This window comes from Puma concolor, chromosome A1 (genome assembly GCF_028749965.1).
Source record: "Puma concolor isolate L17-30 chromosome A1, mPumCon1.1.hap2, whole genome shotgun sequence".
Classification (NCBI taxonomy): domain Eukaryota; kingdom Metazoa; phylum Chordata; class Mammalia; order Carnivora; family Felidae; genus Puma; species Puma concolor.
In genome coordinates, this window is record NC_141667.1 from 68,490,089 (window position 1) to 68,511,213 (window position 21,125).

Below are 21,125 nucleotides of genomic sequence, written 5' to 3' on the forward strand. Positions count from 1 at the left end.
CTTGACAGACTTCTTTGATCACCGACTCCATCTTTTGTTAGTAAATAATGGTGTCTTCATTCACCTAGATTGAGGAATACAGTTTATAATATCCTAGCAAAATAACTGTAAGATACGAGAATTCTCAGAGTTGCAGTGTTTTCCTCTGGGTTTTGCCTACAGTTTCTTTTGTTTAGTTCCAGGACACTCCCTTCATAGATTCTTTTTGGAATGACAGGTTCTTTGCCTTTGCATACGCTAGAGTTGACTGTGTTTGCCTTAGCCTCACAGCTGTGGCTAGAGCGTCAGCTTAATCTGTATGTACAGGGTACGCTTATGGTAAGTCCAACATAAGAACAGTAATCTGGCATGAAATTCAGATCCCAAGCCTTTTTAGAATGTACAGAAGGAGTTCAATCCCCTTTACAACTGCATTCTTGCCGATAGGACTGATACCTGAAGGGCGGCCAGATTTTCCCACTCAAGCTCCAGATGAGAAATGGCTTAGGGAGTGAATGCAATTAATTAGCCACCCAGGATTTCATTATTCTTTAACTTTCGCCTGCTCTCCCATTTTCCCTTTCATCTCCCAACTGAATTTCTCAATCTCCCTTTTCTCTTTTCGCTTTTGCTTTCTGATTTATTAAACACACACACTTTCTACTGGTGTATTACGTGTCTACCATATTTATTACTTCTCCTCATTTCAAAAGTAAGATTTTACTTTGGGCATTTGATTTTCAAAAGATTACTTAATTTTGATCAAAATAATATATTGGTCAAAAATAAAACCTACATACTATATGCTAATGCAGTGAGTTAAGTGCCTTTGTCAAATCTATAATTTTTTAGGTTTTTTTTAAAGTTTATTTATTTTGAGAGGGAGAGGGAGTGTGTGCATGTGTAGAGGAGGGGCAGAGAGAGAGAGAGAGCACAATCCGGGGAGGAGTAGAAAGGGAGAGAGAGAATCCCAAGCAGGTTCCACACTGTTAGCACAGAGCTGGATGTAGGGCTTGAACTCAAGAACTATGAAATCATGACCTGAGCTGAAATCAAGAGTCAGAAACTTAACCAACTGAGCCACTCAGGTGCCCCAGGCTTACATGAATTCCCTATGGGTAGAGTATGCTAGGATACAAGTTTATTTTCCTTTTTGAAGTGACCTTGTCATTTGTTGCTCTTTCTTCTTTGTTGGCTCTTACAAAGAACCCTGCTGTGACTGTTCAAGGACAGTTATGTAGAGAATTCCTCAAAAAGCCAGGGTTCAATGTGGATTGGGAGTTAAGCAGCTCTCTTTTTCTGAGGCTGAGACTCCCAGGAAATAAGAGGTAATACACCTCCCCTCTGCCACTGGTGGCCCCAGGCTTTTCTCTGTGTCTGCCCATGTGTGTCTAAAAAAATTTGTTTGGATTGAATAACAACTCAGTTATATTTACATTCTTAGGCAGAAAGACGATACTAGGTCAGGAAACAGCATTTAAAAGTCATTCTGATTTGGAAGGAGGAAGCCAAGATATGGCGGAAACGGGGGACCGGGAAAGGTCAATTTGGGTACTGTGAGCCTGTCCAGAGCTGACCAACCTGCATAGATTTAGACCCACGTGCAGAGCTGAAAAGAGGCAGTAAGCCCCATGAGTCCCAATACCCCAGCTTTCCTTCCTTTTCAGCTTTCTTCTTTTCTTGCCTTAATACTTGCCCTAGCTTCCTTCAGGTAGACTCTCCTTAAAGTTCCTTAACAGTGGATGACCTGGCTTTTGTTGACTTAAAGCAGTAATACTAGAAAAAAAGGTGGAGGGGAGACCCAAAAGTACTTGCTGGAGACATGAATTTTTTTAGGCCGCCACTTCGTATTCTTTTTGAAAAATATTTATTTATTTATTTGTTTGTTTGTTTGTTTATTTATTTATTTATTGAGACAGAATGCATGTGAGAGCGCACAGGTGGGAGGGCAGAGAGGGAGGCACAATCTGAGGCAAGCTGTCAACACAAGGCCCGATGCAGGGCTTGAACTCACGAACCATGAGATCATGACCTGAGCCAAAGTTGGATGCTTAACTGAGTCACCCAGGCACCCCATTTTTGGAATGAGTCACGAGTATAAATAAAACACATTTTAGGGTTGTCTGGTGGACCAGTTGTTAAGCATCCAACTTTGGCTCAAGTCATGATCTCATGGTTCATGGGTTTGAGCCCTGTGTCGGGCTCTGTGCTGACAGCTCAGAGCCTTAGAGCCTGCTTTGGATTCTGTGTCTCCCTCTCTCTCTATCCTTCCCTCACTTGTGCTCTGTCTCTGTCTCTCTCTCTCTCTCAAAAATAAATAAACGTGAAAATATTTTTTTAAAGACTACATTTTAAAACATTTTGTTAAACAATTTCACTGAAGAACTAAGTTAACTCCCATTTATTCTCTAGTTAATTTCTTTTCTTTTCTTTTCTTTTTTTTTTTAAATTAAAGCTTTAAGAAAGCAAAGAATGAGAACAGCCCTGATATCCAAAGAAACAAATCTCATGCACCATGGGAAGAAAATGGCCCCCAGAGGTAAAGAGAATCATTGTTTTTCTGAAGGAGAACAGTTGAAGTGGGATTAGCAATTGCAGCTCATTAAATAAGGGAATCCAACTGCTTTGTGCTGGGTATTACTAGCTATGGACATGGCAGTCAGATTCCTAAATCAGCATGACTGGGAACTTCTGAAGTAGAAATCAACAGGATATATCCTAACATGAAACTTTCTCCTGGAAAGATAGGAAGAGAAAGCAGTGTGTATTAAGAAACTGCTTGAAAGGTCATTATGATGGTTTAGAATAAGAGAGTATATTTCTGAACTCCAAATGACATACTAATGATAATTTCCCCTCTTTTATTTGTATTTTACTTTATTTTATTTCATTTATTTTGAGAGAGAGCACATGCGAGAGCAGGGGAGGGGCAGAGAGAGAGAGAGGGAGAGAGAGAATCTCAAGCTGGCTCTGTGCTGTCAGCAGATAACCTGACACAGGGCTCAAACTCTTGGCTGTAAGATCATGACCTGAGCCAAAGTCAGGTGCTTAACCTACTGAGCCACCCAGGTGCCCCTTACCTCTCTTTTCTTTGAATAAATCTGGTCAGCAAAGAGAGCTGGATGCCCTTGGTCCAGTATTCCCCTGAGAGTATGAATACTTGTGTAGATCTGGGCTGGGGTGTCTGCTCCTCCAAGCCCTCTTCGAGCATTGTTGACCATTCCTCTCCCACTCCAGTGGACTCTACAACTCTCCCAGTGACCGCATGAAATCCCCGAAGTTCCCCTCCTCGCGTCGCCGAAACCCCTCCTGTGGAAGCGATGACTCTGTACAGCCGACAAGGAGGAGGTGAGCTGAACATTACCGCTTGATGTTTAGTTTTCAACAGGAAGTCTGGGTCCCAGTTACTTTTTTACCACAAGTTATTCTCATAATATCATGACGGTCTCCTCAGGATAACAGAAAGCTTATGTTCTATTGAGATAAAAGCATTTCTTTTTAAACAGAGTTTCAGAGAATAATTTCATAAAATACTGATAGAAACTTGCTTTCTGTATTGCTATTAAGACTGATAAGTTAAAAATATATATATTATGTACATATTTTAACAATATATATTATATGGTATGTATAAATATATAACATATATAATATATATTAATGATTATTTTTATATATAAAAGATACTAAATGTTCTGACCTGAAAGGACAAAATTACGTTTATAGGTAGATCTTAGCTGAGGCTTGGTGCTCTGTTTTCCAGACTGATGTTGTTGCGTAAATTTTAACAAAGCCCCTTTCCAAATACAGAGAAAATGGATCCTGTTACATTTTACCCAGCAGATCAGGTTGTTTTTGTGATTATATTTGTGTGTACTTATTTGTGTGATTATATTTGTGTGTTTTATTTATTTTTGAGATAGAAAGAGACAGAGCATGAGCAGGGGAGGGGCAGAGAGAAAGGGAGACACAGAATCTGAAGCAGGCTCCAGGCTCTGAGCTGTCAGCACAGAGCCCGATGTGGGGCTTGAACTCACAGACTGTGAGATCATGACCTGAGCTGAAGTCAGACGCTTAACCGACTGAGCCACCCAGGCGCCCCTAATGTTTATTTATTTTTGAGAGAGAGAGAGACAGAGTGGGAGCAGGGGAGGGTTGGAGAGAGAGGGAGACACAGAATCCGGAGCAGGCTCCAGGCTCTGAGCTGTCAGCACAGAGCCTGATGTGGGTCTCGAACTCATGAACCATGAGATCATGACGTGAGCCGAGGCTAGATGCTTAACCAACTGAGCCACCCAGGTGCCCCTCAGGCTTCTAGTCTTGACAAAACAAGGGAGATTATTGATGGGTTTGGATGGGCTAAGTACCAAAGGAAAATACCTGGCCCAGATGAGAAAACAGAGGCTAGGGGGAGGTAAGGTAGCTGTCCTTTGTGACACACCTGGGTTTGGATACAGATCTATATGTCTGAAAAAGGCAGGGATATTAATCATCATTTAAGTAAAGCAGGAGGAAAGATTTCCCTATTAAGGATTGGTTCAACATGGACAACACTTAAAACCAAGGCAATACCACTGGGAGATACTTTAGAGTGCCTCTGTCTTTTGAGAGGGCATGGGTAGTGAGAACTACTAAATATATTAAGAATTTGGCACTGCATGATTATTGTTAAAGACACAGGTTTGTATAGTTTTTCGTCCTTAATTGCTAGTGTACTTTGACAGCATTCCCTGTATAAAATTATTGTACATGTTGAGCAGATGGCCATTTTGATTTTAACACACTTGGAAATGAATTTATCAAGTTTTGCTAAAATATACCAAAATTTACATTTTTTTCCTCAAACTAATTGCTTGCAATAGTCTGGAGTATATACATTCTGAAATCTAGACTTAATGACTTCTATATTGAGATACATTTTCTGTTGGCTTCCTGTGAGGTACAGACAAGTAATTGTGGTGAGTGGATACAGGGTCCTTTCATTGACACAGTCCAGGGGAAAGACTGTTTTGATTCATAGGGAAGAGAATCTTGTTGTCTGAGCGGCCGTAGAGCCTTCTGTCCAGTTATGTGTATCACTTGAAAGGTCTTTTATTGGGCATGTATGTTTTGAGACTAGCCATTGCTACATGTTGGCAAAGAAGAGCTAAAGCTCATTCTTTGTTTCTTTCCACTGTAAATGCCCTCTGAGTGTCCCTGTCCTTGTCAGTCTTGTTTTATCTTCACAGATATTTACCTTGCCCCTGGGCACAAATCCTTACATGGCTAGAGTAATTCTGGCATTTAAAACTGAGATTTGTGAAAAGCGTAGAAGAATCTCAAGAACTTAAATTTAATAATGGGATTCTGTTATTCTATTTTGTAATGGATGCCAGAATAACATGTTTTATAGAAGATATCAAAATTTTATATTTTGCCAGTTGTTTGTCATTCGATGAGTACATCTGTCAAATTCTGGATGAGGTTAGAACATTGACCCTTAACCTTCTTTGGGTGAGAGGACTCTGAGAATCTAATGAAACGTTGGACCATTCCTTAGGGGGAAAAAGTACATAATTAGATATACGTACACACTTTCATGTAATTTTCATGGTTCGTGGAGATCCTGAAGCCTGCTTTAAATGTTACTGTTCTAGAAAAAGAAAGCCAGCCTACCTTCTGACAATACAGTTTTCACCCCTATCCATCTTTACACTCAGAAATATTTATTGAGTGCCTACTTGATGTAGGCACTGTGTTAAATATCACCCAAGAGAGTCCCTGCGCTTTGGGAGTTTACAGTTTGTTGAGGAAGAAATATGTGAATCATATAAATGCATGTGCACTTCAGACTTTTATATATTCTTGACGGAGAGTTATGTGGTGCTTAGGGGTATTTTAGAAAACTTTTTATTGAAACCTATCATGTATATGGAAAAGTACACGTGTCCCAAGAGTAACCACTTGATAACTTTGATCATCCAAATACCTGTATAACCAGGACTATTAGGGGAAGTTTTGCTGAGTTGATGAGTCAGGGAGGCCAGGGAAAGGTTCCCAGAGGCTGGATTTTTGAACTGGAATATGAGACAAGAATAGGCAAAGAGAGGTGGAGGAGTTAGCATGCACGGAAGCTTTGGAAGCCTCTGGAAGGGAGTGGGGAACATGCACGAGAAGGCTTACTGGCTGCTAGTGTTGCTCAAGCATAAAGAGTGAACAGAAATATGTTAGAAATGAGTCCAGAGAGAAAACACCTCTTAGGACACCTGAGCCTTGTTGAGGATGTGGGTTGTTAGACCAGTAGATTTTAGAAGGGGGTTATAACAAGATCACATTGGTATCACATAAAGATGAGCTTTCTTGTCCTATGGAGCAAGGGTGGATGAGGGCAGTAGTGGAAAGAGAGAGCCTGGCAGCAGGCTACTGTGCAAGCCCTGGTGAAGGCTAATAGGAGCTTGGGCCAAGATGGTGATGTGAAGATTTAAGGAAGTGGGTGGTTTTGAGACCCATCGGGAGGGTTGGGAGGATTGATATGAGGGGTGAAGGAGTGATAGATGTGAGGAATGAAATCCAGACTTAAAGTGTGATGCACTGAAATAACAGTCACTGGGACATTACAGGCTTGAAAAGGACAACTGTGAGTTTGGTTTTTGATATGTAGAATTTCTGGTATTTTTGAGAAGTTTAAGTGCAGGATTCACATGGATTGTTGGGTAGAAGTCTGGAGATAGATTGGCTGTTGGCTAAAAGGTAAATTTCTTAAAGATGTAAATTGAAATATGAAACAGAGACAAGGTTGTCTAGATAGATACTATAGATAGAATGCAAACACCAAGCCAGTGACAGAGCTGAGGGAAACTCCAGCATTTATTTGGCTTAGTTGAAGAGAGTTACCTTCAAAGGAAATTGCTTAAAGAGAAAAGAGAAATTGTCAAGGAAAAGTCAAAAGAGTGAAAATCTGCTTACTAAAGAGGTACCTTCCCTCTTTATTCCCAGAATGCTAGACGCCAGGTTTGTACCTCCCAAGGATGAGATCAGAGACTCTCGCTGTACGAAAGACAGATCCAAGATCCAAAGACCTACAGATACCAACTTTCAAGGGATCCTCCAGTGAAATGGTTGAGATTACCCACATTACTTTGCTCCACACCACAGTGAAGCCATCAGTTAACATGCTCTGCACCATCCAGAGGGTTCCAGACTTTTTAGTGCCTAATTCTTAAATATGAGGAGAGAGCCATCATCACTTGGCATTTGAGGATTGCTTCTGTTTGGAAAGACAGAGTCAGAGTAAGGAGCATGTGTATATACTCACAGGAAATAGAGACCATTTAAGAAAGAAAATGTCTTAGAAGTATAATTATCTTTAGAAAAAAGAAAATTTTGATATGAGAAGAACAAGTGGGAATTCTTAGACTTCATATTCCTGTGGCAGAATTTAAAATAATCAATAGAAGGTTTGGAAGGTAAAGTTAAGGAAATCATCCCCAAAGCAGAACAAAAACAAAACAGATATGTGGAAATAAGGATAAAAATGATCAAACCTAGATATCAAACATTTGACTAATGAAATTTCTAGGGAGGAAAAAAAAGAAAATGCAGGAGAGGAAACTATTAAAGAAGTAGTATAACAAAGTATAACATATCCCAGACTGAATAATCAAACTTTATAGAGAGAAGCTACTGGGCATTTGGCATAATAAATTAGAAAATTAGATCTATTCCAAGATCCATTATCATTAAATTTTAAAGCATTGTAGGTTAAGAGAGGTTTTGTAAAAGTTGGAAGGAGGGAGGATTATGAGAAAAAAAGTTCATGCACAAATGTTGACAAATCAGAATGGTGACATTGGGCTCATTAACAGCAATATCAGAGAAAGAAGATAAGCATTGCCTTCAAAATGCTGAGGGGGACGTTCTTTTAAATTTAGGATTTTAAGCCCAGATAAACTATAATTACATAGTCAAATAAAGATATTTTGAGAAATTCCAGTTCTTAAAAAAAAAAAAAATGTACCTGATAGGCAGACTTTCTTTGTTAACAACTGAAAGATATGTTCTCCAAAACAAGACAAGGAGTCATGACAACTAGAAATAGGGGGTCCATTACAAAGAAGCAGAAAGAATTCCCTGGATTTTAGTGAAGAGAGTAATCAGAGTGATGTTTCTGCAGCGGTACTAGGGAATAGACCATCCGGATGTGAGCAGGAGGGCACAGGGGTCCAGGGAAGATGTCCTAAGTGTTCATACATCTCAGGAAGAGTTTTGTAGCTCTCAGAGTTTAGGTGAAGAATTAGTGATAAGAATAAGGAAAACTAAGGAAATGATATGTACATAGAAAACCAGGCAATTATTGTCTCTTAAAATAATTGTAAAACCAATACAAGAATGGAATTGTATTCCTTAAACGCTGTATAGATAATCTGTGAACATATATATAGTTGTGTTTATACTAAATAAAAATTATTGAAAATTTTGATATAAGGACAGAGACCTCTCAACATTATGTTGTTTGATATATGTATTTTTAAGAAATGGGGGAATGTGGCATGAGCCATGTCTGCCCATCAGAGTGTGAAGGCACATGTAATAAAGGGTTAAGGAACAGAGATAAGGAGCTTAGGCACCTCTCTTAAGAAGTTTGGTGCTTTGGAGGAGAGAGGAGAGACTGGGAAAAAGATGAAGGGGGATGTGGAGTCAAGTAGATGTGTGCATGTTTAAATAGTAGAAACTTGATAACGTGAAAAGCTGGTAAAAGAATTTTCCATAAGGACAAGTCAGGGATAAGATAGTAGTTACTGAAAGTCATTGAGAAGTTAAGAGGTGATAGGACCCACACAACACAGGTGGAGAGACTGACCTTAGTTGTGAGGACAGATCTGTAAATAACAGAGGAAGATGTAGGCATTTTTTATTTTTGGTAACAGGAAGATGAAAGAGTTGCCATCTGATGGCTACTTTTGCCTTTGGAAGGAGAGAACAAAGTCAACTGCCGATGCAGAGGGACCAGTGTATCAGAGGGTTACAAGGTAAAAAGGGTTTGAAACTGCTTTGCAGAGAGAGAGTATTTAGATCATAGAAAGGCGTTAGGATGTTGTAGATTCACCTGAAGTTTATGAACATGGATTTGTAGTGTAACTAATATGCCCTTTTGTGTAACTCCCTCCAGCACTGCTCAGCTAGCTGTTGAAGGCTGGCTTAGAGGACCTGGATAGTTTGATTTACCCATGAATGGGATCTTGCCCAAAAGGCTGAACCAAAAACAGAGAGTTGGAGGAAGTTCTGAGTCTTGGCATACATGTTATCGAAATGAGGGAAATCTCAGTTGAGTCAGGAAGAAGGCCAAGAAAAGCTGACGGAAAGTAGCAAGGTCAATAAACAAACGGTCCTATTGAGATCAAAGAAAGGTAGAATGGAAGTAGTGGAAAAAAGCAATACTAATAACAGCTAACATTTACTGGGTGCTTCAGTGAGTCAGGTCCTACTCTGTGCATTTTAAATGTATTAATTCATTTTATCCTCATAACAACTCTTGTGGGAGGTTCCATTAAAACTAAAGCACTTAGTAGAGAAGTAAAAATTACACAACTCCTCAGTGGAGGAGATGGGAGTCACGTTCAGGTTGTCTGGCTCCAGAGCCTGCATGTTTAACCAGGAGGCCCCATCCAAGCTGTTCAGAGGTATAAACAGGAAGGGGAAGAGATTGTGGTCACAGACCAAAGTTTGGAGGTGGTTATAGATGATAATGTCCAAAGTGTGGCCATGATGTGGATTGCTGAGTTATCGTAAAGAGATCATCCGAAAAATGGTCAAGGGACTTGGTCACAGGCCAGGGTGTTGGAAAGGACATGTAAGTGAGAGCTGACGTCATTTAGATTATGGCAGAACTTGACTGGGCAGATTACAGACCTAGGAACTGCAGACAACCCTAGTGTCAGATGAATAGAATTTAACAGACGTGTTGTGCATTGTTGTTTGTAGACTGTCTGCAACCTCTGTTAGGTTGCTGGCTTTTTGAGGCCAGTGTTCTGTTCTACTTCTGGGACTGGGTGTATTGTGTGATTTAAATATTTGGTGAATGAAAGAATACAAAACTGAGATGCATTAACTGAAGTGAAACTCATTTTGCTGTGTTTTCCTTAGCCAACTGATCACTTTCTATTTTCTTTAATATCTTCATTTATTTGTTTTCTATAGGAAAGCCCATAACAGTGGTGAAGACTCAGATCTAAAGCAAAGGAGGAGGTAAAAAAGTAAAAATGGAAGGAGGGTCAGGGAGAGGGAGGAAGGATTAGCACTACTCAGAGTTGAAGCAAGAACGGGGATTTTTTTGTTGTTGTCGTTATGATTTTATTAGTGGCTACTTTAAGGCTATGATCAAAAAATTGACTTTCAAATGTCACTTTTGGCTTCAGTTGTTTCTCAGTCTTACCTTCTGTAGCATCCTTAGCAATTTCTCTTTTTTTCTGCTTCATTGTATCTCAGAGGAACTCTCTTGGTTATCTATTGCTATATTAAAACCACCCCAAAACTTAGTGGCTTAAAGCAACAACCATATGTATGTTATATGATTCTGTTGATGAACAGGGTGGTTTCACTAGTCTCACATGAAGCTGCAGTCAGATGGCAGCTAGGACTGGAATATTCAAGAGGCCTTTCTCTCTCATGGCTTTTGTCTTGGCGGAATGGTAGGAGGCCTGGGGCTTCTTTCTCTCTATGGTCTCTCTCCCTGGCTGGTCTAGGCTTCTTGAGATGGCGGCCGGGAGGAAGCAGGAGCTACCAGCCCTGTTAAGAGATAGTCCTGGAGCTGGCAGAGTATCCCTTCCATGTCATTGTGTTGATGAAGTCAGTCACAGGGCCAGGGCTAATTCAAAGGGAGGGGAAATAGACTCTACCTCTGTCGATGGGTGGGGGATGTGACAGGACTTTGTGTCCATAGTTAGTCTACCACAGGGACTTAGAGCTTTGCCGTGTCAGAGTGCTGTTGGAAGTGCTTGATTTTGTGGTCTTTTTGGGGAGCATGGTGACATTTGCCTTCATCTGCTTTCACATGTCTGTAGACTCATTCGGATGTCTTACTGAATTGAGTAACACTGACTGAGGGAGGGATGATACAGCTACTTATGTTTGGCTTAGTCATTTCACTGCAAAAGTCATTCCAAAGAACCAATATGAACTTTTCTGAAATTTTTTTATTTGTCATAAATGTGGGTTTTTTTCTTTTGTTCTTCTCATTTTGTCCTCAGGTCACGCTCACGCTGTAACACGAGCAGTGGTAGTGAATCAGAAAATTCTAATAGAGAACACCGGAAAAAGAGAAACAGGTAATATCTGAAACCGTAGTTATCTGGAACTCCAAAATCAGAGGTGGCTGCTGGTGGTAGAAGCTGTGCATCCTCTATTTTTAAGCCTGATTTTCTCCTCTGTGTTTAATAAGGAATCTGGCACTGTTTTGAAGCACTATTTTAGGAAACTGCAGCTCTTTGAACTGAGCGTCTGATCTTTATAATAAGATGATTAAATAACTTGGCAATCAGGGTCTCTTCTTGTTAATTAAAAAAAAAGATGATCTATATTTAGGTGCAATGTGTAGTGAGTTTGTTTAAGGATGGTAAGAAATTTTGCCATTTTTAGAGGAATTTCTCCCTGAAGTATCTTTTTTTTTTTTTTAATTTTTTTTAACGTTTTATTTATTTTTGAGACAGAGACAGAGCATGAACAGGGGAGGGTCAGCCAGAGGGAGACACAGAATCTGAAGCAGGCTCCAGGCTCTGAGCTGTCAGCACAGAGCCCGACGCGGGGCTCCAACTCACGGACCTCGAGATCATGACCTGAGCCGAAGTCGGCCGCTTAACCGACTGAGCCACCCAGGCGCCCCTCCCTGAAGTATCTTTTAACTGACATTACCATATTTTGCCCAGCCAAAATGGAGAGACTCATTGTTTCATAGATGTACATGAATATATGCATTTATATTCATGTCAGGAACATACAATTAGATGGATAAATGTATTTAGTTCATATCTTTAAGACTGCTATTTAAAGGCTCATTCTTAAGAGCTTGTTAATAATATCATTTAACATGTACTCAGTATTAGTGATAGCTTAATGCCTTAATCAGTTCTCCCTATTCCCAAAGTATTTACTGAACAAAAAGTGTTCACATAGTGAAAGAGCACCATATGAGGAATGAGAGGGATTTGGTTTCTGGTTGTCTCAGCTTCTAACGCAGTGGTTCCCAACCGGGGGCAATTTTGTCCTGCCCTTCCACTCTCTGAGGACATTCAACAATGTTTTGAGACACTTTTGATTGTCACAATTGGGTGGGGGGATTGCTATTGGCCAGGGGAGCTACTAAATATCCTGCAATGCACAGGACAGCCCTCTCCCACCCAAGACGTATCTGGTCCAAAAAATGTTAGTAGTGCCACCACTAGGAAACTCATTCCCACCTCATGGGGAGCTCTGGCCTGGTTGCTTTACTTTTCTGGGTCGTCTTTTTCCCTTGTGTAAAGTGAGGAAGTCAGAGGAGATAATCCCTAAGGTCTCTCTTTAGTACTTGAAGCCCTCGTGCTTGGCACACACTGAATTGTCCTGCCTAACTCTAAAGCCTGTGTCATAATAGCCCAGACAGCATTGTAAGAGCGGATCGTTTTCTTAGGAAAGTTTTCTCTGTGGAACCTTCTTAGGGGCTGGAGTCACACTAGATAGAGGTAAGATCTCAGTGTGTTATGACACCCTTCTCAAGGAAATGATTATGGTTTCTTCATCTGCAAAAGCCCAAGTGTGGAGGGTAGCTTTCCCTCAGGTGACTTCTTCCTACTCTGAAATTCAGTATCTGCATAAACAACACAAAACACAGCAAAAAACAAAAAAAACAGATTTCCCTCCTATTTGTACTTACTGATCAAGTCAGTATCTTAACAAATTTATTTGTTTTGCTTGTTGTATTCTAAGTTATGCTCATAGATGCTCTGGTCTCAACTTCTCAGAAGGTGACCTGTAAAAAAAAATTGTCTTTTGGGGGCACCTGGGTGGCTCAATTGGTTAAGTGTCCAACTTGGGCTCAGGTCATGATCACGCCGTTTATGAGTTCTAGCTCTGTGCTAACAGCACAGAGCCTGCTTCAGATCCTCTGTCTCCCTCTCTCTCTCTCTCTCTCTGCCCCTCCCTCTGCTCTCAAAAATAAATAAACTTTTAAAAAAATGTCTTTTGGGGCCCAAAGTGCTCATGGTGACATTTGCTGTTACAAATGAAATACCCTGTAAAAGTTGCCAACAAGTCCTTAAATAGTCCATTCCTGATCTAGTTGGAGCAGCTTTAATATTCCTCATAGGTGTTTTCTCCCTCACGAGTTTCTCCCTTTGCCTTCCATGAGTGATTTTGTAGATTGGCTTTCTTTGTAGTGTGTTAGTAGTGTATTCTAGAGTGGTGGTGGCTCTGAATGTTGACATGCCATTATACTCTGTAAGGTATTAATGAGAAATCACTTTCAAACACACTCTGACCCAAAGCCTTTCCAACTCATTTATTTTGCCAGTAGAAGTACTGCCCCAGGGTTACAGAAGTTGCCTATTGTCTGTGTAAGATGGAGTCTAGGGTCGAGTTCTCAGGACCCTAGCAAAAACTAGGCAGAGGGGAAAATATGTCTTCTAGTTCTATTTTCTCCTGAAAGTGGTGCAGCAGGTGACAGTGTGCAGGGAGGAAGGGGGGACAGAAACATCGTATTGCCTTTGGGTGCTGTTTCCTCATTATGTTATGCTATCGCTAACCCTTCTGTCCAATTATTAGCCTTTTAGATTTTGCCAGAACCCATTCATTCCACATCAGGATGCAGAGATCTGAATATTTAAACTGCAGCCCTACTGACAGTACTGTTGAGTCTTCTGTCTGTGATGAAGGGTTGTTTCCTCGTGTCTGACTTCCTACTTGTTCAAAGACTCCTTTTTGGGGGAGAGGATGAATCTCTTCAACCTTACCCTGCCTTATCTCAGCCAGTAGTGTGACACAACCAAGCTCTCAGTAGTGTCCTTTGTGTTTTTATTAAAGGAACCTGGTAACCCTAGAAAGGGGCAAACTGAATCCTGAGCATGCTGATGTGCTACTTCCTGCCAGCCAATTCTCTAAATTCAGCCCCAATACTTCATTACCTTTGAAACCAGAGCCTGCACTTGACACACCCCACTTTCCTGTCTCCCTGGGGGAACTGTACCCTGGGACAGCCAGTCAAAGATTGTACAGATATGTTTTTTGAATGTTTTGAAGCCTCTGCTGTGTCTAGTGGAACTTTAGGCAGAGTCAGGGTTACTTTTTGGAGATGTGTATATTCTTTGTGGTTTTGGGGACGTTGTTCCCTTTGTCACTCCTTCTTGCTGGATTATTTATTTTTTTATTTTTAATTTTTTTAAATGTTTATTTATTTTTGAGAGAAAGAGAGATAGAGTGCAAGCAGGAGAGGGAGTAGGGAGAGGGAGACACAGAATCTGAAGCAGGTTCCAGGTTCTGAGCCGTCAGCACAGAGCCCGACGCGGGGCTCGAACTCATGGAGTGTGAGATCATGACCTGAGCTGAAGTCAGACGCTTAACCAATGGAGCCACCTGGGCACCTCTTGCTGGATTATTTTTTTAACATAAAGAAGTCTTACCTATTAGATTTGAAGCCCCTCTATTGAAATACTGGGTGTTATTTTTTAGTTTAGTTTAGTTTATCTACAATGTCTACCCACTGGAGCATAATCTGCTTTGCTGTTCCCATGGATAACAATTTAAACATCTCTGATTTTGTGTGAGGAGAACTACAAGTTAATAAAACAATATTTATAAATCAGCTTTACCCAAAGCAGTACTTATGGCTTTTAACAACCATTAAAAGTAAATAATAAGGGGCACCTGGGTGGCTCAGCCTTTTGAGCTTCCAACTTTGGCTCAGGTCATGATCTCACAGTTCATGGGTTTGAGCCCACATTGGGCTTTGTGCTGCTAGTACAGAACCTACTTCAATTCTCTGTCTCCCTCTCTCTCTCTGCCCCTCCCCCTCTTGTTCTCTCTCTCTCTCTCTCTCTCTCTCTCTCTCTCTCCCTCCCTCCCTCCCTCCCTCCCTCTCTCCCTCCCTCTTTCCCTCTCTCTCAAAAATAAATAAATGTTAAAAAAAAGAAAAAATTTGAGGCGCCTGGGTGGCTCAGTCGGTTAAGCATCTGACTTTGTCTTGGGTCATGATCTCACCATTTGTGGGTTCGAGCCCCATGTCAGGTTCTGTGCTGACAGCTTGGAGCCTGGAGCCTGCTTCAAATTCTGTGTGTGTCTCTCTCTTTGCCCCTCCCCTGCTCATGCTCTGTCTCTCTCTCTCTCTCTCTCTCTCTCTCTCAAAAATAAACACAAAAAATTTTTTTAAAAAAGGAAAAAATAATTCGTACCAACTCTGGAAGGCTAATATTAGGAACAAAGATTGTTCCAGTTTGAGAAACACGTAGCTGTAGGGAAGCACATCCTCTCTCTCCTCTGGGTCCAGAGCTAGTCCAAAGTTACTGAGGCTAGACAGGTGAGGTTTCTGTTGTCACTTGTGTGTTAACGCTGGGCTTTCAGTCCGCGTCATTTCCTATGGCACCAGAAGGCTCTGCTTCCTCCTTTATTTTGGGGACCTGTTGATGTCTTTCTTTTCACCTTTCCATCTTAGTTATTTCTTTACTATTTTTGTAATCTGGATGAGTACCCTACATTTTTTTTCTAGGTTTTGAGATTTGAGAAGACAGTTTTTTACTCCTTTGTTGGGGCACTGTTTGTTGTTATAAAATATAAGATGACAGGGGTCCCTGCATGGCTCAGTTTGTTAAACGTCTGACTCTTGATTTTGGCTCAGGTCATGATCTCATGGATCATGGGATTGAGCCCCACATTGGGCTCTGCACTGACAGCTTGGAGCCTGCTTGGGATTCTCTCTCTCTGTCCTCTCTGTCTCTCTCCCCCTCCCCCATTCATGTGCACATATTCTCTTTCTCTAAATAAATAAGTATTAAATAACATCTAAGATGACAAAAGCCTTATTTTCCCCTTAGTGTCTCTGCTTATAGCTTCATCTCTGTCCTCCTACCTCCCTTTTTAATCTATCATATTATTTTTCCTCACTCAGTTTCTTTCTTTTCTTTTCTTAGCTTCTCTCCACTCTTTCTTCCTTTCTTTTGTCTTCTCTGAGTTATGTCTCCATGTAGGAGCCAGGGACGTGTCAGAAAAAAACCCAAGGATGTGGGTCAGGGTCTCGGTTCTGTCTTGTACTGGTATGTGACCTTGTGCAACTCTTTAAACCAATTTAAATCTGAGTTTTCTCATCTTTAAAGTGGGGTGTATACCAATCTTTGTTGTTGAATGGGTCACTATAAAGATAAATGAAATCTAGGAAATGAGAGAATTTGATGGTGGAACCATGTAGTCTGATAGCTGACCTTTGAAATTATGGCCTCTTCTTTGCCTGTCTCTGCTCTCTTCCACCCCTTTCTCCAGCTTTTCCCACTTTTCTTTAGTCTCATATTCCTTTCTCCCACTTACCCTACCTTTACACATTTGGTTGTTTTCAGACCAGACCTTCTTATCCTCTGATTCATCAATAGGTTTTAGTAGATTTTAGGTCCCTGTGTGTTTCCAAGTATATGATTTTCTGGTGATAGGGTCTGTAGCTTTTATCAGATTCTTAAGGGGGTGTCTTTGTAACCCCAAACAGTTATAAAGTGGTCATTATGATCTAAACTATAAAGAAAAGATTGATATTGGCAAATGAAATTGGTACTTCACTTCACTGGCAGGATTAACTAAAATGCTTAAGTTTTCTTTAAAGATTACTTACTTTGGTCTGCTGATTTATGAAACAATCAGTTGGACTAAATTTATCAAATTGGGAACCTACCAAGTACAAGGCAGTATGAAGCTAATGATCTATATGGATATTAGATTATATTTGTTTTTATGACTTAGAATTTTGAATCTTGCACCTGAGATCAGAAGTCTCAGCCAGCCTGTCTCTATAGGTTTGAGCCTATGGGCCTTGCTCTGGACTTGCCCAGGATGTATGTTGAAGGAGAACCTCGGAAGTAGACTTACAGTGTGAAACCTTTCACAAACCAGCTTTCCCTTCAAATACCTTGAGCTTAGGGGGTGGGAGGGAGGAGAGGGTGGGTGATGGGTATTGAGGAGGGCACCTTTTGGGATGAGCACTGGGTGTTGTATGGAAACCAATTTGACAATAAATTTCATATATAAATAAAAAAAAAACAAAAAAAACAAAAAAAACAAATACCTTGAGCTTAATAGAATATCCATTACATTCAAAGAACCCAGTCTGCAAAATATCCTATGTGCTCTTGATGAAAATCAGCAGTCCTTTGAGCATTCACTGGGGAGCATCTGTGGATTATTTAGTCATTAGCTTAGTCAAGAGGTTTGTAAAGATCCTTTCTACTTTGAAAAGTAGAAAGTGCCCTGCATACATACACAGATACTATTAGATTAATGAGAACATTCAGCACTGTTCAGTTTTATCTGAAGTCCCTGATATATATATATATATATATATATATATATATATATAAAATGATACCCTTTAACAAAAAAGAGAAGTTGGTGTTTCTAACAAATTGATTCTACCACAAATGTTGTTAGAATTTCTTCTTGCACTTTTAGATATCTTTAGAGTCTGTATTTGAATAATGGGGTAAAATGGTTTTAAATATTGAATACATTATTGCCTTTTTAAAAAAAAGAGGGGCCCCTCGGTAGTTCAGTCTGTTGAACTTCCGACTTTGGCTCAGGTCATGATCTTGCTCTTCCTGAGTTCGAGCCCCACATCAGGCTCTCTGCTGTCAGCACAGAGTCTGCTTCAGATCCTCTGCCCCCCTCTTTCTGCTCTTTCCCCACTCATACTCTATCTCAAAAATAAACATTTTAAAAAATTTAAAAAGAAAAAAAAAGGAAGAAGAAAGAAACTGTCTTCTATGGCACTGTAACGGGGATGATACATCTGAGTAGGGAAAATCTAGAGGATGAATATTTTGGTAGGGTTTTCTTGTTGTTAGAGTCATTAAAAAAAAAAAACAAAAAAACTTCATTATCTTTGTGCCCAAGGAAAAAGATGAGTTTTGAACGATAACAAGCTTAAACCAGTGGGTATTTTTTCCCCATAGCCTGAAAATAGGTTTCCTTGTAAGCATTCCCTATTGCCCTGTCCCTGATTTAGGTAAGGGCTGCAAACAAGGTAAAAATTGTGGGTATGGTGAGGGCAGTTCATGCAAAGCCAATAAAAACAATGCTCACCATGGTACAGATTGTAAGGGTTACGGATTTCCACTTTAATAAGTCATGTCAAGATTTAGGTGTTTGATAGGGACGATTTAGGGCTTCCAGGGCATAATCAAAGTTGACAGAGATGACTCTGGTGGTGCTGAGCTGTAGCAACCGAGGAATGCTATCAGATTACTGAGTGAGTGCAAAGCAGGTTGCAAAATTAGGAAAACAGAAAGAGTTTGAAAGGGAAATTGCACCAAAGGTAGCCCATTTTTGTAGGGAGAGCATAAGGAATAAGTGGAAGAGACAGAAATACCTTTAACGTCAAATCAGAATAATATATTGATGGTAGGGGGAGGTTGGGAAAAGCAAATGAATTTTTTGCTTGCTGGTCTTTGGGGAGTATGTCGACAGATGCCTGGAACCAACAAATTTCCCAAGGGAAGAAATATTACTGAAAAAGTAGATGAAGATTGGTTTATAGCAGGTGATCCAAAAATGAATGAGTTGATGAAAAACACAAGTCCACCATCACTTGGGACCTGCAGGCTTAATATTAGCAATGGAGTGGCCATATGAAGCAATTGTCTGGAGAACTGTGCTATACCTGAAGAATAGAGGTTGGTTTCAATGTGTCTGACTGGCTTGGAAATAAAACATAAATAGAGAAAACATAGAGTTTTAAAACTAGAAAGGATCTTTGCAATAATTTGGTAGGTGAAGAATCTGAGAGTTGACCAGAGATGAGCAGTTTGCCCAGAGCTGGGACGAGGCAGAGCTCAGGAGCCCATGTCTTGCTCATGTTACCTTGAAGCTTCATTCTACATTTGCTCCATGGGCTTTCTCAGGGTCAGCATTAAACGTGGCCTTTATCCCAGTGAATGAGAAATGAGTTAAGAACTGGAATAAAGGAAGGTCCTATTAGGAACAAAACTCCTCAGGTAAAGGTGGGGGGCAAAGTGAGACCCATGGGGTTTGTGTAAGAATTCATTTGGTAATGTGAGGAATTTGGTAGAAGAGGCAGAACTATAATTGGGAAGTAGGAAAGAAGAGACTAGGAATAGTCATTACCTTCATTATTGTTATCAAGTGATTATATGGCATTTCATCTTCAAAACCTTTTGCAGACTTTAATTGTCAAGTGCAGTCATAATCAAAATTGCATAGATCATCTGGAAAAGTAGGATGTTGAAGTTTGGCGAGACATGTAGGAAATATATTAGAATTCTCTTATTCTGAAACATTGTTGGGATATACCTTATTCTAAAGCAATGGTCTCCCTTAAAAATTGATTAAGAAATGAAAGCCTTGTTATGATAAGTCTTCTTAACCCAGCTGTTAACTCTCCTTACTTGTGGATGAGGAGATAGACAAAATATGACGAATGTTGTTATTACCTTGGAGAGTACATGAAAGAAACAATTAATATTTTTGAGGTTCACTTCTATTTTATTTTATTTTAATTTGTTTAATGTTTATTTTTGACAGAGACAGAGCACTAGCGGGGAGGAGGGGGACAGAGACAGAGAGGGAGACACAGAATCTGAAATAGGCTCCAGGCTCTGATGCGGGCCTCGAACTTGGAAACCGGGAACAGTGAGATCATGACCTGAGCCAAAGTTGGATGCCCACTGATCCGCCTAGGCGCCCCTGAGGGTCACTTTTAAATGCAACATCTGAAAATGAATACATCCCTAGTATAACCCACAGTGGACTCCTTTTTCCCCCTTGAGACTTTCATGACTATCTGTCCTGTAAGAGTACATTTTGACTTTTTAAAAGGTATTATGTCGATAACAATGCTTGCAGTGTTTTTATTCTTCAAAATATGAATCTCTACATCAAAATTAAAATATAGCAGAAGAGCAAAAAAAGCAACACTGGTATATCCCATACCTAGGGATAAATGAGACAAAGCAGAATCATAGGGGATGCCTTTCACCCAAATGTCTATTTCTTTATTCTTTCATGCACAAAATAGTTCACTCCTGCCTTTTAAGGATTGAGCATTATAATATTCTTCCAAGAGCTAGGATTTTTCCTTTCCACACTGTACCTGTGTTTTCTGGAGCACTTCAGGGATGGAAGAAATGACACTTTCATTCTTGTAATGAGGCACCATTAACCAGCAACCATTTGTAAGGGTGTAATTTCAAACTTCATTACAGATTTAGGTAGCCACACAACCTCATTACTTGGGAAAATGTGCTTCTGTTGTGACTCTCCAATGAGCCTTACATTTTTAATGCACCTTGTTAGAATATTTATGAGATAGTATCACCAGTAGAGGGCATCTGTCTCTGAAACATGTGGATGGATGTTACCTGACAGGGTTTCACTGCCCTCACTTTAGAGTCTTCTGTTAGAAAAACAGAAGTTATAGGTACATGCCATAGTCTGAAATTCTTTCCGATTTAGTTTTCATTACTAGCAAGGTATTGGAACTATGTGTGGTCATGTCTTTGTCTTATTTTTATTTTTACTTTTTAATTATCAGGGTAAAGTCTCAGTATGAAGGTAATGAGCTAAAGTCCACACTGGAAGAGAATGAGAGTATAGTAATTGTGCTTCCTTTTAAATGTCTATCCTCTGGGTGAAGTATATTTGCCATGCTGGTAGGCTTGACCTCTGAAAAATATTAAAAGATGCTGACATCCTGGTGAAAAAAATTTAACATTGTGAAATTTAGTCTTGCCCATGAACTGTGCAGCAAATTGGCTTAGAATGGAAGCTATGGTCTAAAAGACTCCAGGGTGAGGAGTTAGGAGACCTGGGTTTTATGTGTTTTTCTGGGAAGTTGAGGTGTGGGTTCCTGTGGGAGGGGAAGTAACTCCTGCCAGCCTGACATATTCCCATTGAGTGTCTCTTCCTAACTCTGGGTCCCTCATGTCCTGGGAGTG

The 21,125-nt window shown here is 40.2% G+C and overlaps 1 protein-coding gene across 6 annotated transcripts in view; it reads left to right on the plus strand.

Annotated features, from left to right (window-relative positions):
• EPB41L4A (erythrocyte membrane protein band 4.1 like 4A) overlaps positions 1-21,125 on the plus strand; it is a 255,704-nt gene that overhangs the window by 208,417 nt on the left and 26,162 nt on the right. For 4 of the 6 annotated variants that reach the window (XM_025924337.2, XM_086683617.1, XM_086683662.1 and 1 more), the window contains exons 14-17: positions 2,435-2,518; positions 3,217-3,327; positions 10,156-10,203; positions 11,205-11,282. In XM_025924337.2, coding sequence (XP_025780122.1) covers positions 2,435-2,518; positions 3,217-3,327; positions 10,156-10,203; positions 11,205-11,282 — 321 coding nt within the window. The remainder of the gene's footprint in view (positions 1-2,434; positions 2,519-3,216; positions 3,328-10,155; positions 10,204-11,204; positions 11,283-21,125) is intronic. The other 2 variants (XM_086683457.1, XM_086683576.1) reach the window with 2 other exon arrangements.